The 19,932-nt window shown below is 42.6% G+C and overlaps 1 protein-coding gene across 1 annotated transcript in view; it reads right to left on the reverse strand.

The window, feature by feature from the left end:
- Nucleotides 1–19,932, reverse strand: part of plxnb1b (plexin b1b) — a 49,575-nt gene continuing 29,643 nt past the window's right edge. Inside the window, exons 10-36 of the mRNA XM_069677589.1 lie at nucleotides 18,915–19,049; nucleotides 18,712–18,834; nucleotides 17,672–17,765; nucleotides 17,375–17,541; nucleotides 17,036–17,187; nucleotides 16,761–16,866; nucleotides 16,161–16,297; nucleotides 15,541–15,717; nucleotides 15,223–15,457; nucleotides 14,847–15,089; nucleotides 13,439–13,618; nucleotides 13,168–13,316; nucleotides 11,308–11,408; nucleotides 10,770–10,987; nucleotides 9,734–9,912; nucleotides 9,585–9,651; nucleotides 7,923–8,069; nucleotides 7,649–7,814; nucleotides 6,114–6,217; nucleotides 5,912–5,996; nucleotides 5,649–5,815; nucleotides 5,043–5,203; nucleotides 4,750–4,897; nucleotides 4,542–4,606; nucleotides 4,324–4,399; nucleotides 4,163–4,237; nucleotides 1–2,761 (exon numbers count right to left, since the gene is read on the reverse strand). Of these exons, the coding sequence (XP_069533690.1) occupies nucleotides 2,657–2,761; nucleotides 4,163–4,237; nucleotides 4,324–4,399; nucleotides 4,542–4,606; nucleotides 4,750–4,897; nucleotides 5,043–5,203; nucleotides 5,649–5,815; nucleotides 5,912–5,996; nucleotides 6,114–6,217; nucleotides 7,649–7,814; nucleotides 7,923–8,069; nucleotides 9,585–9,651; nucleotides 9,734–9,912; nucleotides 10,770–10,987; nucleotides 11,308–11,408; nucleotides 13,168–13,316; nucleotides 13,439–13,618; nucleotides 14,847–15,089; nucleotides 15,223–15,457; nucleotides 15,541–15,717; nucleotides 16,161–16,297; nucleotides 16,761–16,866; nucleotides 17,036–17,187; nucleotides 17,375–17,541; nucleotides 17,672–17,765; nucleotides 18,712–18,834; nucleotides 18,915–19,049 (3,762 nt within the window). The 3' untranslated portion in view covers nucleotides 1–2,656. The remainder of the gene's footprint in view (nucleotides 2,762–4,162; nucleotides 4,238–4,323; nucleotides 4,400–4,541; nucleotides 4,607–4,749; nucleotides 4,898–5,042; nucleotides 5,204–5,648; nucleotides 5,816–5,911; nucleotides 5,997–6,113; nucleotides 6,218–7,648; nucleotides 7,815–7,922; nucleotides 8,070–9,584; nucleotides 9,652–9,733; nucleotides 9,913–10,769; nucleotides 10,988–11,307; nucleotides 11,409–13,167; nucleotides 13,317–13,438; nucleotides 13,619–14,846; nucleotides 15,090–15,222; nucleotides 15,458–15,540; nucleotides 15,718–16,160; nucleotides 16,298–16,760; nucleotides 16,867–17,035; nucleotides 17,188–17,374; nucleotides 17,542–17,671; nucleotides 17,766–18,711; nucleotides 18,835–18,914; nucleotides 19,050–19,932) is intronic.

Below are 19,932 nucleotides of genomic sequence, written 5' to 3' on the forward strand. Positions count from 1 at the left end.
CCAAATTTTAAGAATACTTTATTACATCAGCATCTGTAAGAAGTCGCACCTTCTCTTATTAAACAGGTTAAATCACTACAGTTACATTTTAAATCAGTATGTACAATGATATTAACACACAAAATATCCTTAAAACTGCTCCTTGCAGAGCCTGCTCTACATAGCCAAATTTATACATCAGTTATACTTTAACCTCAGTTGGCTTGTCCTTATCAACACTGAGCTTTAACTCCCAACAGCATATGAAAGAACAAACCTTCCTTTTATGGGAGTTTATTAGTTGCTTATGTGTGTTACGTGATGTACTGATAAACCTATAGGCTACATTGAGCCTGGATCCTTGGAATGACACACTTCAGACTTAACTGACGCACATCAACACTCTTCAAAGGTGGGCATGAATAGAAATGAGATAAATGAGATCGCTTTCAGAAGTGAATCCTCTTTCCTGTCTTCCTTCTTGGTCACAGATGACTAGGGTTGGGTATGAGGCCTGAAGGCTAAACTGTTTCTACAGCACTGATTCAAATTAAAGCACCGTATTTGCAACTTAATTGGTCAAATTATCAGTCTGGTTGTCTTTTATATACTGTGTGATAATTAATTTTTAATGGTCGTGTACCAAAATTATTTGTACAAAGGTTGTGTCAAACTCTGTTTCCCTGTCAGTTTCCCCCTGCATTCACCTGAGCCCAACAAGTTATCTCTGCATTGCCTAACCATAACCCAGTATATTATTAACCTAAATTAAGCCCTAAACCCCGAACACATAGGGCAGTGCTAATGTAAACAGCATTTAAAGGGGGAAACAGAGTTTGACACAAGAGCATGATCAATAAATGTCTATCTGCACCCAGCCCTCTGAAACAGTATCAGTCTTTATGTCAAAAAGAAAAACATCAACAAACTTATGCTCGTGTATAAAAGGTCTCTGTGCTCCAAAATAAAAGAACAGTGTGATGTCAACTAGTGTAACAGTAGATATATAATTAATGCGTAACCTGTATCAATCTGACAAAACAATATGTCATACTGACCTTCAGCGAATGAAGCAGTGCCACCTTGTGTTCAAAATAAGAACTGCACACCAAACACCAAAACATCTCAACACGTACCGTTACCTTAGCATGGAGTGGGACATGATTTAAAAACTTAAAAGGAATGTTAAAAATGTACAAAATAAAAACATGGCTGACGTACACAATAAAACACTGCCGTGCACACGGAGATCCCACTTCATGAGATTCTTCATGGAAGGATAATGTTTCTTCTCAAACATCTTTCCAGTGACTTGTACACTAAAGACACATCCACATGAATAAGTATAAAAGCAAGAAATAAAAACAGTCAGCTGTCACTCAGTCTGGGTTTAAGTACCTTAAAATGCTCCGACGAGCAGAATCTGATTTCTAATTTCACACAAAGGAAAAAGGTCAACTAGAAAAGTCTGAAATGTGTGTGCGTGTGTTTGTGTGCATGTGTGTGAACTGATGTGAACTGCATATGTGCATGAAGACAATTCACTAGTTGAAATGTACACAGTATTATTGGTGTTGGGTCAACAACAATACAGAAAAAAAAAGGATTTGATTTTGAGGTAGAGAGTGGCAGTGACTTGATAAAACTCTCAGCATTTAGCTTTCAGTGAAGGGGGTTACAGATAATGTTGTGACCAAGGTTCATTTATAAACATTTTCTATGACATTTTCTATAACTACGAAGAGGATAGGGGCCAAAAAAGTGTACATTTTGGGTTCAAAGTCGAAATTATGAATGACAAAAAGAATAAAAAAAGAAATTTAAAGTCGATCTTATAAACCCAAAATTCTGACTTTAATCTCAAAGTTTCAACTTCAATTCTGTTCATATCGACTTTAATGTCATTATTCTGTCTTTTAACTTGATATTTTTTTGAATTCTTGAAGCTGAGTTCTTTGTTTTCTGAATACTGCTGAATTAAACATCTAAAACAACCAGAAATATGAAAAAATAAGATGTAGATTGATTACCAGGGCAACAGGGATAAATGTTGGCACACACATACACTCACAAATCACCATACACACACCAAGAAATAACTTCGGACCATACAGCAGTGACAAGCACAAAAGGCATAAGAGGTACCGCTTCATAAGATTTGGAAAAAAGTGACATAAAATCGCCCCTTTCATCAGTCTTCAGATCAGATCAGCTGACTGTGGACCAGCTGGTTTCTTTTGCATGAGAGCGGCTGTGTAAGACGTCATGTTTGAAGTCCAGCACATGTTCTGTAGAGATAAAAAATGTTCCTCCATATGTCTCTTCATTACGTTGACAGAGGGACAAGCAGGCATGGCTGGTGTCTCTCACACATCCCTTTCGCTGTGTCCATGATCTGTCCTTCTTCTCCAGAGAGCTCAGGGCCTCAGAGGGTCATGACTTATCAATCGCCAACACTAAAGAAGGACAGAAAGTTCCCGGGATGTGAACTTCAATGCCAAACTGAAACTTCTGATCCGAAAGCGTCGAAAAAAGTTCTTCAACTTGACAGGAAAGTAAGTACTATCATCCCATTTATCTGTCTGGCGCTCTCCTGCTCTCAGTTCAGCCTGCAGGGTGCAAGTCTCTTAATTCACCTCCCACTCTGTCTGCTCGTTTCTGGTGGGTGTTTCCTCTGTCACAAGTCAGTGACTTTATTCTCTACAGCGGCTGCGATCTGCTGCAACCTGTAGCCGAGCTGCATTTTCTGGGCTGTGGGGTCCTCCTCCAGCGCCGTGATGATCTGAAGAAGAGGAAGAAGGCACCAAGATGATTGGGGAGGAATAGATGTGAGGAGGACAAATAACAGATGACAAACAGGAATTAGATTCATCATTCCTTTTTGAAAAGGCTTCAAATATGCGTTTTTTCCCCCAACAGAGTTCTGCCTCAACTGTGCTGTGGCTAGTTGTTTTTGCCTTCAGTGCTGACAGGAAGCTCTTTCATCAAGCAGTATAGGACATTCCTGTTCATGTCCATGTAAAGTGACCGGAAACACTTCTATGACAAGTGTGATTTTGGGCTGGAGTTATCAAGCCAACTACACAGTCTCGTATACTGTAAGCCAATCAAAGTTTTAGCTTTCACTATGTAGCCAGGTAATTTTCCTTCTATAATACAGGAAAGGGGGACAAGGTAAGGGGGTTAAAATAGGGCAGTAGCGCAAGGATAGATAGAGACCTCAACGAGCAGAGCATTTATCTATCTTCTACCACCCCTTCACTTGTACCCTTGTCAAACATGCTTGTGTATGACATTATTGTCATTTAAAGCTACAGTAGGCAACATTATTTCATAAGAATTTGGTTAAAATAACAGATTGATGATTGCATTTCACTAACAATATTAAATTTAAATGATACTGATCGCTGATCTGACTGTGAGCGCCCGCCCCCTTGTATTTAGTTTGTTAAAAAATGTGTCCAGTCTGAATCAAACAACCAATCAAAGTGAGCTTCCCACATAACTAGCCAATCATAGCAACTCTGTACAAACTAGTGTCATCAGGCTTCCATGTGACTTGTGTCAGCAGCTCGCACGCAGCGCATGTGTCAGTCAGTAGGTACGGCAACTTGCGGTAAATTTCCTGTACCTCCTTTGCCGAACGACATATACTGCTAAAGAAGCAAAAAAGAAGGAAGAACTTGGAGGAGAAAAAAGCTACAAAGAGAGTCTAAATAAAAAGAGGGATCAGACGAGTGGGAGTGTAAGGGGCTGAAGATAAAAGCTCCTGTTGTCCCTTCTTAACAGGGAACTGTAGCTCTTACAGTAACAGCTAACAGTAGCTCCACACCAAGAATCAGAACTATAATGATAACTTTAGTGGTATTTGAACATTTTAATGTACTCTCTCCTCGGTGCTGCAGAGAGACACACAGCACAACGGCTGCGCAGCACAAACCGGTTGCAAAATGCGCGTGCACGTTTTGTGTAGCGGAGTAATGCAGAGAGGCAGAATGTTCATGTTGCTTACTGCCACTTTAAAACTTATATCCTCTCTGGAATGAGTAAATGAAACTTGTTGTTGCCAATATTAAAATTACTATCAGAGGTGCTTAAGGCTGAAGATACAACCATATGAACCCATTAGTACTCAAAGCAGGAAATCATTTATAAGACTCTATTGGGGAAGTGATAAACACACCTGGTCATAGTATTTGTTGATGTACTTGTAGAGCTCGTGCAGCGCCACCAGGTAGTTCAGCTCTCCAGAGTAATTCTGAAACACAAAGCAGAAAGGTCAGAGGTCAAACCTCGTGTCTGTATTTCTTCACATGGTGGGTTTAGAGGTGTGTCTGCACTCACCCGGGACAGTTCAGCCAGAGCAGAGTTCATCTCCTGGTCGCTGGCTGAGATGGTTTGCCTGATGTCAGCATAGTACCTGCGATAATGATTGCAATATTACGATATTAGCAATGAATATTAAATCAATTTATTCCAACATACACACATAATATCTTACGTTACATTGACAGAGAACTTTTTTTACAGGACTTATTGATGAGTTAGTAATCTGAGCCCACCTTTCTACCATCTGTTTGTATCGGGGGATGTCTCTGGCATACAGCAGCTTGTTGATGGGAGAGTCCTGTGCAAAAGAAAAACGAGGGAATTAGAAACTTAGAGAGGAGGGACAAGAGGCTTCTCCACAGCGTATTTGAATGTCATTAACATTTTTAACTGCTGTACAGCTGCCAGCAACTGAGACCACATCCCCTCGTCCATTCTCACCCGTCCCAGCTTGTGCTCAGCGATGGTGCAAGAGTCCATGAAGGTCTGTGCGATGACAGAGAGCACGGCGTCCACGTGGTCCGACGCCTGGACGTCAAAGATAAACTGAGGGTTCTTCACTATGTTGATCCAGAAACGCAGAGGCAGACTGGAGATAAAGAAAGAAACATTAGAATTATAACAACTGGCTCATTAGTTTCAACATTAGAGTAAAAAATAGTTCTTGGTCCTCTTGTTTACTTTAAGACGCAATCCTTTAATCCTGTCTGTGTTTGTGTGGATCTTTGCTGTACCTGTTGGTCTTCCAGATGTGTATCGTCTCTGGGTCGGAGATGCCGTGTTGTCCCGCTTGGTCGTCCAGCAGGTCAAAAAAGTATTTGACAGCCAGCGGGACCGGACGACTCGTGCTGAGGATCACTGTGAACAGATCGTCCACAAACTTCTGCAACGTCCCCTGTTGGAGGAAGAGGAGGAAGGAGAGGCAAAATAAGTGGTGAGGAGTTTTCTTTGCTCATACATAACATAACATAAGAGCAAATCTAATGTACTGCAGCATGAGTGTGTTGCTGGTTGTATGCGTATGTGCAATTGCATACAAGTTGCTGATGTTGCTGATTTCCACATAGTGTGGTCTTTGAGACAAAACGTGTAATTAATTACTTACCAATGTTTGTAAAAAGTTTGTGTCGTATAAAACCCTAAATTTAGGTAGGATATAGACTTATGGTTGCATCTTTGTCAGTGTCAAAACGTTTACTCATAAATGAGCATGACAACTGTATGGAAACATGACTTCTCATTGTGTGTGCTCTTGCATGTGTGTGTGTGTGTGTGTGTGTGTGTGTGTGTGTGTGTGTGTGTGTGTGTGTGTGTGTGTGTGTGTGTGTGTGTGTGTGTACCTTCATGGACAGCAGGCGGGTCAGGTAGATCTCTGGGATGGCCTTGGCCCTCTCTCTCTCCCTCAGACTCCCTCTGCGGTGTTTGGGCAGCTCAGGCTCCTCGCTGGCTTTCACCAGATGCCACAGCCTCACCCCGCCTTCATCTGCATCCTCCAGCATCGGAGTCTCTGCACAGGGCAATGATTTCAAAGCTTTAGTTAGAAATATTCATTGACCCACAGTGGGGATCAACAATATCAGTCACAGCATCACAGTTAACTCACTCTCTCCTGCTACGTAGTCGTGGTTGTCATGATGAATGTGTTTGGTGTGACGAGGGACCAGCGCTACGGTTGCACCGTCCGGGACCTGATGAACAACATACAGTTAGCACTATCAGAACACAAATTCCCTGTCACAGTTAGTGAGTAAAACACATTATATTTGGTTTGAAGAGAAGCATGTTAGTGGAGCATGAACTCTGACCTTATAGTGCTGCAGTGTGTTGAGGCGTTTCCAGTTCCCCTGAACCACAGACGTCAGATCCTCGTCTGACAGGATGAGATGGCCAGCAACACCAGAACGCCACTCTAAACAAGAGACAGCAGCCAGACGGTCAGCAAAGTGTGTATCAACCAATAAAACTGAGAAAGGAAGAGTCATGACAGCATCGGAAGTTTGCATTGGACTCGGACTTTGGTGCCGCTTCTATTGAGGTTATTGGGGCAACTCCCATAAACCATCATATCTGTAGTCTCTCCTTGGCATTAGCAATCTGGGGCCATAAATTGAGCTATGTATATTGATCAACTAAAAAGAGTCATGATCTGTTTGGAGACCAACAACAAGGAAAAGAAATACAAACATTTAGACATCAGTAAACATCATGTAAATTGTAAATGGACTGTACTTATATAGCGCTTTTCTAGTCTTTGCGACCACTCAAAGCTGCTTTTACACTACATGTCACATTCATCCTTTCACACACACGTTCATACATTGATGGCAGAGGCTGCTGCGTAAAGTGCCCAACTGTCAATCAGTTATCACATTCATACCCGTTGGCTATGCCAGCGGGAGCAATTTGGGGTTCAGTGTCTTGCCCACGGACACTTCAACATGTAGACTGAGGGAGCTGGGGATCGAACCTCGGACCATCCGACTGAAAAACGACCGACTCTACCACTGCGCCACAGCCGCCATCATGTAATGTTTTTTAATTATGGGAGCAATTTCAGGTAAAAATTGAAACAACTCAGATATAGTGAATTACAGCGGGACTTGCAGTGGGACTGGATGCAATTGGACTCCTGGAAGCATTGACAGCTCTTGTCGTCCATCACATGCAAAACAAGAGCAAATTTCACTGAGCTGCAGCTTGCATATATGCAATGTCAATTGTGAATCGGACCTTGAAAAAGGCAATTGACGCACGATTCTTGGTGCTATCAGTGGTCCCAATCCATGCTTTGTGAATTCACCCAAGACAAACATACCTACTAAAGCCTATAGCCTATTTACGGTGGAATATGTGCTCATTTTCAGGGGCTACACAGCATTTACTTACAGCACATGTTGTCATTTTGATGCAATTATAACTGGTGTCGGACTAACCAACGATTGAACTTTTCTTGCATTATTGTGTGTCTTGCTCGGTCAAGGTTAAAACAACACAGATAGAAGGTTTAATCAACTTCTTCCATTCATCCATGAAATCTGGCATCAACGGAAAATTAGGATGACGCTGTGATCCTTCCTTCTTTCATAGCTTCCTTGGTGTAACCCCATCTGTGTGTGCATGAACCCCTTCATGTTCTGTCTAGTATTTATGGTGGTGCTATGGTAAAAGGCCGGCCAGTTAATAAACTTCTCTTGTAATAACTGTTGTCTTGCTGTAGGGGGCACCAAAGCTCCACAAACGTAACAATAAAAACACTTGAAGGCGAATGGCAAATATACAGGAAAGGATTGAAGCTGTACATAAATATGCCCCAAGCACCACATTGTGCTATGATTCTCACCCAGGTCCAGTGAGTCGGCGTGGGGTCGGTGGGAGAAGGAGGTGCTCTTGTACACCTGATCCAGCAGCTTCTCTTTCACCTGTGTGATGGTGTCACAGTCCAGAACTTTGGAGGGTAGTGGCTGGGTCTCATTCACTCCTCCACCCTGAACCAGAACATTTAGTGTCTGCAGAAGAAGAAAAAATTGTTTACTTCCTGAAGGTCGTGACTGAGATCTGAGAATCCTTAACAACTTGCAAACGATCATTTAGTGCAGAGTCAGAGTTCTCCTCACCAGGGTCTTGTACTCCACGTCCTCTCGCAGCAGGCGGTTGTCATTGAGGGTGTACTTGGCCTTCCCCGTCACAGCATCCACCGGCCCTTTATCTACCTGGTGCTTTATGGCCCTGAACAGCATGTAGAGAGACTCCCCCGCAGAGTCCTGCACACACATGAAGACACACATCGACATGCCGAAGTTAATTAGTAATGGACTAACACACTCTGCGGGAGACAATGAACGGTTTAAATAACAGTCACAATAACATTCTTTAACCTTCTTTAAATTCAGTGACTCACAGCACTGTGCCAAACAGACTGAGAAGTTTGCTTTCTGCAAAACTCCATCAGGAAAAGCTGGACTTCATGTCTTCACCTGACATTCTTCAATTATTTACTTAAGCTTGATTGACACAGGATTTTTCACAAAGCCGTTCTTTCTGCTTTGGAACATTTCTGATAAAAGTTTGACTTTGCATTTCACAACTGTCAGAACTTTGCTCTTAGACTGTAACATTAATCTGCTAGAAAAGTTACACTGGAAAGTCACTTTTCCAATATTTGAAAGGGTGAGGACATTATGATTTTCCAAGAACTAAACTATACATGCAAGTCGTCTCCTTCTCCAAAAGAAGGTTGGTTTTTTTTGTTCTGCTACCAAGAACATGTTTATGATGGAAATTCCAACATACACTCAATTCTGACCTCTTTTCACAGTCATTTACCTCTGATAATGCAGAAAACAACTGCTGCTGTTAAGTAAACACAGAAACAGCTGGCTTACGGAAACCAGTAAGGGTAGCAACCAATGACTGTATCCAGTAGGGCTATAACAACGGCTAGCTGCCATAAGAATATGTCATCAAGTCATTTTAAGTCAAAGGATCTGGTGTTTTAGTGCTAAAGGAAGTTAGCATCGCGATCACGATAATATGGATATGGATGGACAGGATAACGTCACCCAACAGCACTGTGACAGACTGGTGGAGAGCATGCCAAGACACATGAAAGCTGTACAACCAGGTTATCCCACCGAATACTGAGTTAAAATATTAGTATTCTGTTTTTAAAACATGAACTTGTTTTCTTTGCATTATTTGAGCTCTGAAAAACATCTTTTCTGCATTGTCATTTTCTGCAAATAAAAGACCTCAATGAGAATATTTTAATGGAAGTAGAAGAAATGTTTACAATAAAACAAAAGCTTATTTTACACAAACACAGACTTATAAATAGTAGAACCAAAGAAAAACCTATTTTTGCAGTGGCCTCTTAATTTTTTCTCTTAGTAAAGAAGCAAATAAGAGCATTTCACAAAATGTTGAAAATCCCTTAAATTACAAGGATGACCCAAACAAACAATATCTGAAAGGACGATTTGGATCTTGTAGAAGAAACGTGGCTTTTTTTGTCTTTCTTTTCATTTCCTTCCTTTTAGATCTTTTATGCGAGTTGTGTAAATACACCTTTCCATATTTTCCTGCATGGTGGAAAATGTTGTCTAGTAGAAATTTGGTTGTAAGAAGTTTCAAAGGTACTTGTGTTTTTTAAGGCCATTTTGTCAACACGTCCCAGGATTCAAACTCAAAATATTCTATAAGTAAATGCAGATAAAATCCTGTCAACGCTTTCTTTACTTTACTTTTCAATATAAATCATGTCTTATGTTTTTACTGACCCTGAGGAAAGCGTAGAGGCAGATGGACATCCAGTTGGTCAGCAGCTTCTCCACCACCGTCTCCGTCCTGCAGAGAAAACCCAAAGTTAAATCACCTTTAAAGCATTGTGAACCTGTAACCACCCTCTCACTCTCCTCCTCCTTCTTACCGTCGCAGCATCAGTTTAGGATTCTTGGCCACATACTGCTCCACCAGGTCGTTGAGGAGAGTTTTGAGGATGTCGGTGAAATACTCCAGTTTGCCATGCAGAGACACCGTCAGCAGCGAGGCCACATAGGCCCGGTCTCTGGGAGAGAAGGTCCGCTGGCTCTCCAGAGTGTGAATGAACTGAATGGAAGAAAAGAAATGAGCAAATTGTTCCTCAGTTTTAAATGCTGGTACTGACTTAAGGGGAAATTTGCAAATCTGTCGGGTGTGTGTAAATGACTCAGAGGTTTAAACCATTTTACTATTAGAAGATCGACTCAGCCATCAGCTCCAATATGGCTGTAATTTTTTTTCTGTTTGGGATAGGATAGTCTCACATTGTAATTCAAAATTTCTGAAAACATTACAGAAAGCATCCATACAGAAATAGACATTTTTGTTAAAGAAATACCCTACTCTATGAACCAGAAACAGCTTCTACATCTCTCTCTTTAAGGTCACTAACCTCCATTGACAAAAACAGTCATTTTACCTTGCAGAACATGCGAGTGTGTGGTCTACCACTGCCTGGATCGTTTGGTCTATTTGTGTTATTTAGGTGACTTTAGTGTTGTAAATTGTCAGTTTGGATTTAACACAATATTTGTGTAACAAACATGGGCACAAAAAACTAACTAATCAAGGTGATAATAGACCAGCAACTGGAGTATTCTGAGAGGTAAAATGTTTCTGATTACAACAACCATGTTACTCATTAATAAAAAGATCTATTTCTTTAGGGATATGTTGATAGACACTTAAAATAACTGTCTGATCCTGTCAGTGGCTTAAACAAACAGTTTTAGTGTGAAAGTACTTTAAATGGGCACCACAGGGTTTAAGTTACAGCTATTACAGCTGTGTAGCTGCTGCTGGCTGAGCGAGCAATTTTAAAACTTTACACTCGAAAACATGGAAAATAGGGCCATGTTTCAAAATACTGGAGTTCTCCTCTAAAGTCTCACTCAGCTCATGGCACTGAATGTGGCAAGAACTACCTTGGTGAGGAAGAGTTTACTGTTGAGCAGGTTGGACAGCTGCACCAGGCCCTGCTCCACCGTCTGCCGCCGACACTCCTGAACGTCCAGGTCTCGCCTAAGCGGAGACTCCCGGTGTCCGGGGAAGAAGATTCGCTCGGCGTACATCCGATAGTCTAGGAACGGGATACCCGTACCCACCAGGTCGCTCGACATGTCCATCATCTCTGTCATCAGGTCTGAGTCAGGGAGGAGGAGGAGGGGGGAGAGATCAGGAGGTGTTCATACAAGCTTCTATCATGTGTTGTATTCAAAGTGTGTTGGATGGCAACAGTGTTGGGAGGTAGGAGCTGGTAAATATTGACACTGGACAGTGTTGGCAGACTAAAATTAAACTCCTCTACAGCAGCCATTCGGGACGAGAGGAACATTTCATCCAGGATGAGTGATGTAATGGGATGAAGCCGGTTTGAAAACAAAGTGGATCTGTCGGCTCCACAAACTAAAATAAACTTTCCTCTCCCAACCTCCTTCCTCTCTTTTGTCCTGTAACACGTACCTGTGAACTCTTTCTTGCAGCGGTCCCTCACGCTGGTTTCCAGGTTCTCCAGTTGGATCTGGACCTTCTTGTAGTCTCTCAGAGCCTGCTTACTCTTCCTCCTGAGAGACAACAACAAAGACGGGAGCACAGGGTCAGGTCAGGACAGAGCAGAGAGGACAACTAATACCAGTTTCACACTGGATTAGTGGAAATCCATTGAACCTGTGAAAAGGTTGACTCAAGTAATTTGACCCAAAGAACCCCCCACAAGCAAGGATCAGGGTTAATCAGAGGCAAGCTGGGTCAGAAAATGGAAACACTACCTGATTTGGTAACACCCAAAGATGACTTTATTAATCCCTCTTAATGTGGCATATTTTGAAAGCTGTATCATTACCACCCACCCACGTTCTGTTAGGGTCGCTTTAATCTCTTTGATAAAGGCGCGTGGATTTTTAGTATGGGAAGTGTTCTGGTTTCTGTTTGTAGTACGTTTGTAGTCTGAGTAGTATAGACCAATTACATGTCAGCAGGCTGCGGCGTATGCAGGAAAAACAGTCCGTGTGGAGCCCAGCGGAACGTAATGCACCGTAATGACATCCAATCTCCAATCAGCAGCTATCTGATAATCATTTAGCTTCTTATTAATCTATATAAACAGACATCTGCAGCAAGTTCAGCTAACAATCTATTTTAGATCTAAAATTTAAACTTCAGACAAATTCTCTTGACCTGTCATGAAAGCCGCTCAGCTTTAGATTTCCTGACTTCCTCGAATGCATCAGAAATGATCGATCCAACCTCCGTTCAACAAAGTTCTTATTTCAAAAGTAGTTTTCTTCTCCTCTTGAGGACAGACCTGACAAAGCTTCATTTTGACGTGTTACTAATCTGCATCATGATGTTGTTATTTCAGCAAACTTAAGACCCGTTCATTAAAGTCAATCACAAGAAAATGTTTCTTTTTTGTGTTCATACCACTGAAGTAAACCAGAGTGCAGCCTCTGTGTAACTTACTATTTACAGTGAATTGAGACTCACCACAAACAGATGAACGGGCGCTCCTCTGGGGGATTTAATGAACCATGAAATGACACGGTTTATTTTGCTGACAGATATTGAGGGGCGAAATCTGCTTCACTTTTGATCTGAACACACGGTCGCTCCTCGAGTTGCTGGACTGTAAACAATGCAGCGCACGGAAAAGGAAGTTTTGGCTGGAAGTCGTTTATCGCTAGCCGCTGGCTAAACCGGACCTGCTCGACATGTTCACTATTGTCCCCAGAGGCTATTTCGTCATCAGATGATAGCCGATTGGTTCTGAGATTGGGTTCAGATTTTGTTACTGTGAATTTGAGAATTCTGCTACTGCCCCTATTTATACACTATGCTATACAAATACAGCGCTCATAAGGCTTAAGAGATGTTAACAGGAATATAAAGTTCAGATTCAGTGTGTTAGCTGATCTCAAGGGTATACTTCTTGTTGTCATAATTCACAGGTGCTTTATTCTATTACTCCAAGTTTTCATGATTTTGTCAAACAGTTTGTTCCTAATTATTTAGGGTTTTTTAATTACTGATGTATTGGGATCCTGGTGGCAAAAAAATTGCCCATTAATTTATTGAGTTCATGTTTGCCATGGGTCCTAATTTAAGTGTCACACACTATCAAGGGGGTGCTCAGAACCGAGACCGTCATGTTGAATTGCCTTCTCATTTACCTAATGAGGCGCATGTGTGGAAGGAGCTGTAAATTACGCATGCTGTTCCTCATTGATAAACCTACACTATAGATGTTTGTTGTCAAGCTCTACTTAGATTTCAAAAGCATCAGACATTCAACTCCATGGTAAACACACAAACACAATCACTGACCTGTAAATGAGCACGATGATGAGGACGATGAGGGCGACTATTGACGCCCCGACACCAACTCCAATCTGAGCCTCCAGGGGAAAGGTGGCCAGGCCGAGGTTGTCATACTGAACTTTACCGAGCGAGAAGTTCAGGTTCCCCATTTGGACCTGAAACACAAAGACAAACACACATCCCCATTACTTTATCCGTCAGAGGCTTCAGAGTGTAGCGCAGTGTCCAACATGCTAAAAGATTTTCCAGTATTTAAATAAAAGCGGGGAGGACTCACAGTGAATTCAGGCAGATTGTCGGAGCCCTCTCGTTTCTTGCCATTGGGCACCGGTGCAGGCTGCTGAGGTGGCGGCTCGCAGTACAGATGGTTTCTTGTCAGGGTCTTCACAGCACACACACCCTCCCCGACCAACACAACCACCTCATCCTTAGTGATCGCCAGGTCCAAGTTTTCTCCCTGAGAACACGATAAGATTGAACTGTGAGTTTATCTAGTATTTAATGTAACTTCCAGCTCTTGAAAGGTATCTTATATGTTAATATGTTGATATATGTATAACAGAATGGTACAGCCTTTTACTCAGAGCTCTTTTTGTTCATCTTTCTCTGTGACAACTGTTTCAGCAAAAGTTAACTGCTACTCCTCTGGTCTTGTACCATACTGACAAACAGCAAAGCTCACAACCAAGGCCATGATGAACCAGCACTGCATTCAAGGTAACCCTCAAGGCTATGCACTTGGTATCATGCTAAATGTTACATGCCAAAAGTCACACATATAATAATGATGATGTTAGCATGTGAAAATGCCATGGTTGCAAGGTTCAGCACAAACAGAAAGAATATACAGCTCTAGAAAAAATTAAGAGACCACTCCAAATGTTCCCTCAATCAGCATCTCTCTCATGTCCCCCTCCGATCCTGATCTGAACCCTGTTGAACACCTCCTGAATGTGACCAAGAGGAAGATGGATGGTCACAAGCCATCAAACAAAGCTGAGCTGCAACAATAGTGACCTAATGCCTCCCAACAGCACTGTGACAGACTGATGGAGAGCATGCAGAGATGCATGAAAGCTGTAATTAAAACCCAGGTTATTCCACCAAATATGGATTTCTGAACTCTTCCCGAGTTAAAACATTAGTATTCTGCTGTTTAAACATGAACATGAACTCGTTTCTTTGCATTATTCGAGCTCTGAAAAAAAACTTTTTTGCAACTTTTGGTTAATTTTCTCAAGATTTCTCATAAATGCAATTTTTGTGTCAGAATGTTCAGGATGTATTTGGCTTCTGTTCAATATATATTTTGGTGACTGTGAGGCAAAAAATCAGCTCACATTCTCTTCTCTCTTTTGAACGAAAAGACTCAGGACCAGCCGCTAGTTTACTGAAGGGACAGGGCAGTGACCGACCCAACAAGAGAGATACAGAGAAAGAGTCTTTGTTGTCTCCTTTCTGAACCTTTTTTCCCCTTTTCTTGCCCTTATGACCTTATGACCTTATGTTTATATGAGAATAAATGTAGTACATAGAACCTCTTCGCACATTCAGTTAGTGAGATAGTGTAATAAAACTCAACTGTAACTGACTGACATACTCTAATTGTTTAAAATGGACAAACAGCACACACAGCTGTTTTTGGCCTGTTCAGTACGCTCATCTATCACTTCCTCTCTTCTCACCTCCAGCTGGATGAAGCTGCCAGGGTTGTAGCGGTAAGCCTTTACGGGGTCCTGCTGGTTCAGGGGTCGCAGGACGGGGTTGGGTTCGTAGCTGAAGGTCTGGGTGTTCAGACTGCTGAAGTCAAAGTGCAGGTTGTCCAGCAGGAACTCAACAGTGACCTTTGACCCCCAGACAGAGGAGTCCACCAGAGGAGAGCGGCACAGGATGAGGGAGGAGGAGTTAACCTCGCAGCGCTCCACAAACTGATGAGACAGAAGGAAGTTAATGAAGGAAGAATCTTGCTTTTAGATAAGAAATAACAAGCCACACACACACACACACACACACACACACACACACACACACACACACACACACACACACACACACACATACCTGTTTGACAGAGCATAGTGGGTCTCCAGGACAGATATGGTCAGGAACCATCCTTGCTGCCCTTTTTAAAGTCTTCCACCTGTTCTCCTGCTGCCCTCCACTCATCCTCTTCCTCCTCCTTCGTTTCCTTCCTTTATTATGGCTGACTGACTCTAAGGGCGAGACAGTCACCACCATCCGGGGCTCCTGCACCACGTCCAGGTTGTTGCCCGACACAAAGATCAGCCGGCCACCACTACAAAAAGAGCGAAAGGTTATACATTTAACAGCACTTTCTGTAACAATAGCTGAAGTTTGCGAGATGAAGTTCAGACTCACTCTAGGAAGCTGTTTGCAGGCCTGGCGTTGGTGATGTTGGGGTTGTGGGTATAGCGGTAGGCTGAAGAGTGGAGGTGGCGCTGGCTGCTGTCGTAATGAAGGGTGACCCGGTGATCTCCCGTCTTATTACTGCCGCCTGTCACACACTGAACACTGGAGCTCTGCACCTCCGACACTCTGAGGAAGAGGAGGAGGCGGAGGCACGGGAGAGATGGATTCATAAATGATGTGATACTTCATTGACCCCAGACTGAAAGTGTCTTTTCTCTTTCCCCTCGCTCACACAAAAAGATCGAAGGTCAGATTGAAAGAAGAACAGAAATTAAGATCTAGGAGAGAAAAAGAAGTTCTGGCTGCTTCTATGTATCAAAGCTTACTTTAACCAAAGGTCTTAGACAGCATACACACTAGAATGTTTTTCATTTTAAAACTCTTGGTAATTTTACACCTGGAATCCATATTAATCAGACGTATTAGAGCCCCTAAGTTAAGATGGTCATGTGACTTAGTTAGTATGGACAGATATTAGTTCCTAAACAGTGCTTAAACGCTTGTGGAGATCGTTTTTGTTTCACAATGACACTTTAAAATGAAACGTAATAGTGTGGACGTAGCCTTACATGTTACAGGGCACCCCTCCCACAGTGATGGTAAGGTCAGAGGGTCGTCCTGTCAGCAGGTTTCTCCCAGTGATCGTCAGAGTCGTCCCTCCGGCTTTCGGCCCCCTTTCAGGAGTTACACCCATTACAAACGGGTCCTGAGAGGAGGGAGAGGATGGAGGAAGAAGGCATTTGTAAGTGCATCAACACATCATCAAAAACACGTAAAGAAACTAAAACTGAAACCTTTTACAGCTGTGCTTTAAGTTCATATTTTGGATTTTAAGTGACCCTTCCCTCTAAGGTGACAAGTGGACCTAAAACCAAACAAGCAAAATGCCCTCAACAGCAGAACAGCTATTGGATACATTCAATTTCTTCCTTTCTGTGAATATACTGTAAATTCTGTGTTATATGTTACATTCAAAACACATTTGAAAGACTGGCTGGAATGTTGACAACATTCAATTGTTGAAGTCAAGCTAAATCAATCAAGAAATAATTCATCGTCATTCATTTTGATACAATCCTTAAAATTTCAGGTTGTTGTAAGTATAATAAATATGTATTTTGACTGTCAAAAAAAATTGGTATCTACTATAATAATAAGGTCTACTGTACCTGGTAGCTGAATGTCTGGCTGGAAATGCCAAACTCTCCTCCACTCACTTTTACAGACACATGGCCGACCTTCTCTCCTCCGCTGGCTTTGGTCCTGCACACAATCCTGGAAGACAGTCACTTCTTAGTTACTATGTGCACCATGAAAATACTTAATAAGCTGCTAAAAAGTGAATGAATGTTTTAGATTTGATAAATCATCACAAATCCATACAAAACAAGAAAATAAAGACCCCAATGACTTCCTAAAGCCCCCGGCAGCAGTCTGTCTGTACCTGGAGGAGACCTCATAGAGGCTGGGGATGACAGTGCAGGGAATCCCGGCTACTGACACTGAGTGGAGGATGTCTTCAGCCTTCTGGCCCAGGTTGGAGCCTGAGATGGTCACTGGGGTGCCTCCTTCCAGCAGGCCCGTGAGAGGCTCAATCTGAGGGAAGAGAGGAAATGCTTCATTGTAAGAGTAACTTTATGGACACAAGGGGTCTCTCTATGTATTATGATATATTTGTGAGAGCCAATTTGTCTCACTTTAAACTTTGATGGCAAAAAAGCTTTAATCTGAAAAATGAGAAAGTAAAGAGTTTACTAAAGAGGTCAAAGGTCAATATACTCACAGAGTGGATGACAGGAGCGGGGCAGGTCTCCTGTACAGGTTCACTGCAGGAGTCTGAGTACAGGCAGCTGGCGTGAGAACCACCGCACCACACACAGCCGTACTTGTGGTCAGCTGTGTGGCAGCGGCTGCAGTCGGAGCGGCCCACAGCGCAGTTGTACAGAGTCACTGAGGGCAGAACAGACAGAGGAGAGCATCAATCAGTGCTTTCGTGTGTTCTGGTCAGCCGGGTTTGCTTTTTGCTCTCAAGATGCATGTCGAGCAAAAAAACCCAGAAACTCTAATATTTTCTCCTCACCATAGAGATCAGGAGCGCTGTCCACATGGAAGGTGTCCCTCCTCTTCACATACACCATGGCGTTGTACTCCTCCAATGGAGTAGAATATGTGTACTGGAGAGACAGCAACAGTTTCATATGAAAAAAAAACAACTGACTATAATACTATACAAGAATATCTCAAAAATAAGTCGCCTAAATGCAGCACTCTGTGAAGCATGCTGCATATACAGTCATATACACCTCCTTTACTTATTTGAAGTTTCATCATTCATCATTTAGTATTTATTCTAGCACGTTTTGCACACTGCACCATTGCTCTATTGTATTGTTGCTTACAGAAAACAGCACACCTTGCTCTCCGATCTCCATACAGCACTAACATCAATAACATACATTCCATTCTAACTGGATTAAAGCCAGAGTGATAGCTGTTTATACTTGCGACATGGAACGTTTTAGAGTCCAAACCTTAAAGAGGGGGCATTATGCTGTTTCACATTTTAAGACATATGTTACAATGTTGGATGTCCAGACTAAACGTGGGTGAAGTTTAAAATCTGTAGGTAAAAGTATGTTGGAGCAATCTCCAGGCTTCTCAGCTCAGACTGCAGGCTGTAAACGCTGCACTTTTTGACATCACAAAGCGCAGCCTCAGCAGGCTTCAGAGAGCTGGCCAATCAGAAGACAGTGGACTTGTAGGGGCGGGGTTTCTTAAAGGGGCAGAGAGTAGTTTCAGGCAGAGGCTGCATGAGGGCCTGCACAGAGCACCAGTGTGAGAAGAATTATGCGTGTTTTTTTTACTGTAAATTATGCTAAGCTACTCCACAGGTATGACAGTGAAATATGAAGCTTGTAATTAGCATAATGCCCCCCCTTTAACACAATTTACAGTGATATGCATACAGCAATGCCAGAGATGGGACCTCCCCAACACAATTTTTTCTTCAATGTACAGTAGCAATTAGAGCAATGAGAACGCCTTCCCACTGACTAAATAACACTGAAATTAAGGTTTGAAATTCCCACAACATTGCTTCCATCCTGCAAAGTGTCAGACCTGGTGTAGTTGACAGGTGATGTCAAAGTTTGATGGATTCATGTCATCGGTCTCCACGTAGGCGTCCACCACCACTGTCTGCCCCTCGATGACCAGCACACACTCATAGTCCAGATCTGAGTCCTGAACACACAAAGACTTGTTTTTAGTGAAAGGATCATAAGAGTATACGATTGTGTGTGTGCGCACGTGTGTGTGTGTACCTGATAGAGATGCAGGTTGCGTGCCAGTAGGGTGATCTTCCTCTCCACCCTGACAGGAAGCAGTGATGAACCCTGGACCTTCTCCACACATGGACAGGCTGAGGAACCCCAGCTGACATACGAGCCCTCGTCCCCCTGTTGCCCCATACACACACACACACACACACACACACACACACATACAAAGTATGAACATAAGGGTCAGCTCCTGGACTCTCATTGGTTGAGTGGCATTGCCATTAATGTAGGCACCAGGATTTTGACCAGGAAGAAGAATGTGTGGAGAAAAACAGTTTTGTCTGGTTGTCCTGCAGTGATTTCACACCTTAGTGTTAAATGATAAGTTGTGCTGTGACGATCTGTTTGTTGCTTATTTAACATGTTTCTATTCATATAGAGAAAACATGTGTTTGGCACAATCATGTCTTACTGTATCTATGAAATATTGTATAAATCTAACCATCATCTCGCTATTACCATACAAAATAAACATAGCTGGATCCTGGATTATATTTTCTACGATTCTTTGTTGCTCTATTCTGTACATACGACATCTATTGTATGTCTGTCTGTCCGCTGAGAGGCATCCCTCCTCTGCGTTACTTACAGAGCGCGGTGTTCAAGAAATATTAAGGTGTAAATGACAAAGAAAAAACAGGAAACAGGAAAAACATTCAAACAGAAAAACAACTGCCGCACCCGGCACTGGAGCAGTTGTTTTTCTTGGGATCAGTCGATAAAGGGAAAGCAAACAGACAAAAACAACGCAGACAGTGGAGAAAGAGTGGAGAAAGAGCAGGAAACCAAGGGAAAACAGGGAAGCCAGTTTGAGCTTTTTGTTCCTGCAGCAGGAGCACAGAGTCCAGTCAGGAGCAGGTAGGCTGCTGAAGCTTTGAGAAAAAAGCAGGAGGAGGAGCAGAAGGAGGAGGGAGGCGGCGAAACTCACCGGGAGAAAGGCATCAGCTGGATCATTCTGGTAGTCCAGCTCTGAATCAGTGTCCATCAGTTGGGGGTAGGA

The sequence above is a fragment of the Semicossyphus pulcher genome, unplaced genomic scaffold (assembly GCF_022749685.1).
Source record: "Semicossyphus pulcher isolate SPU_LCO1_2020_fin unplaced genomic scaffold, fSemPul1.0.p SCAF_3, whole genome shotgun sequence".
NCBI lineage: Eukaryota > Metazoa > Chordata > Actinopteri > Labriformes > Labridae > Semicossyphus > Semicossyphus pulcher.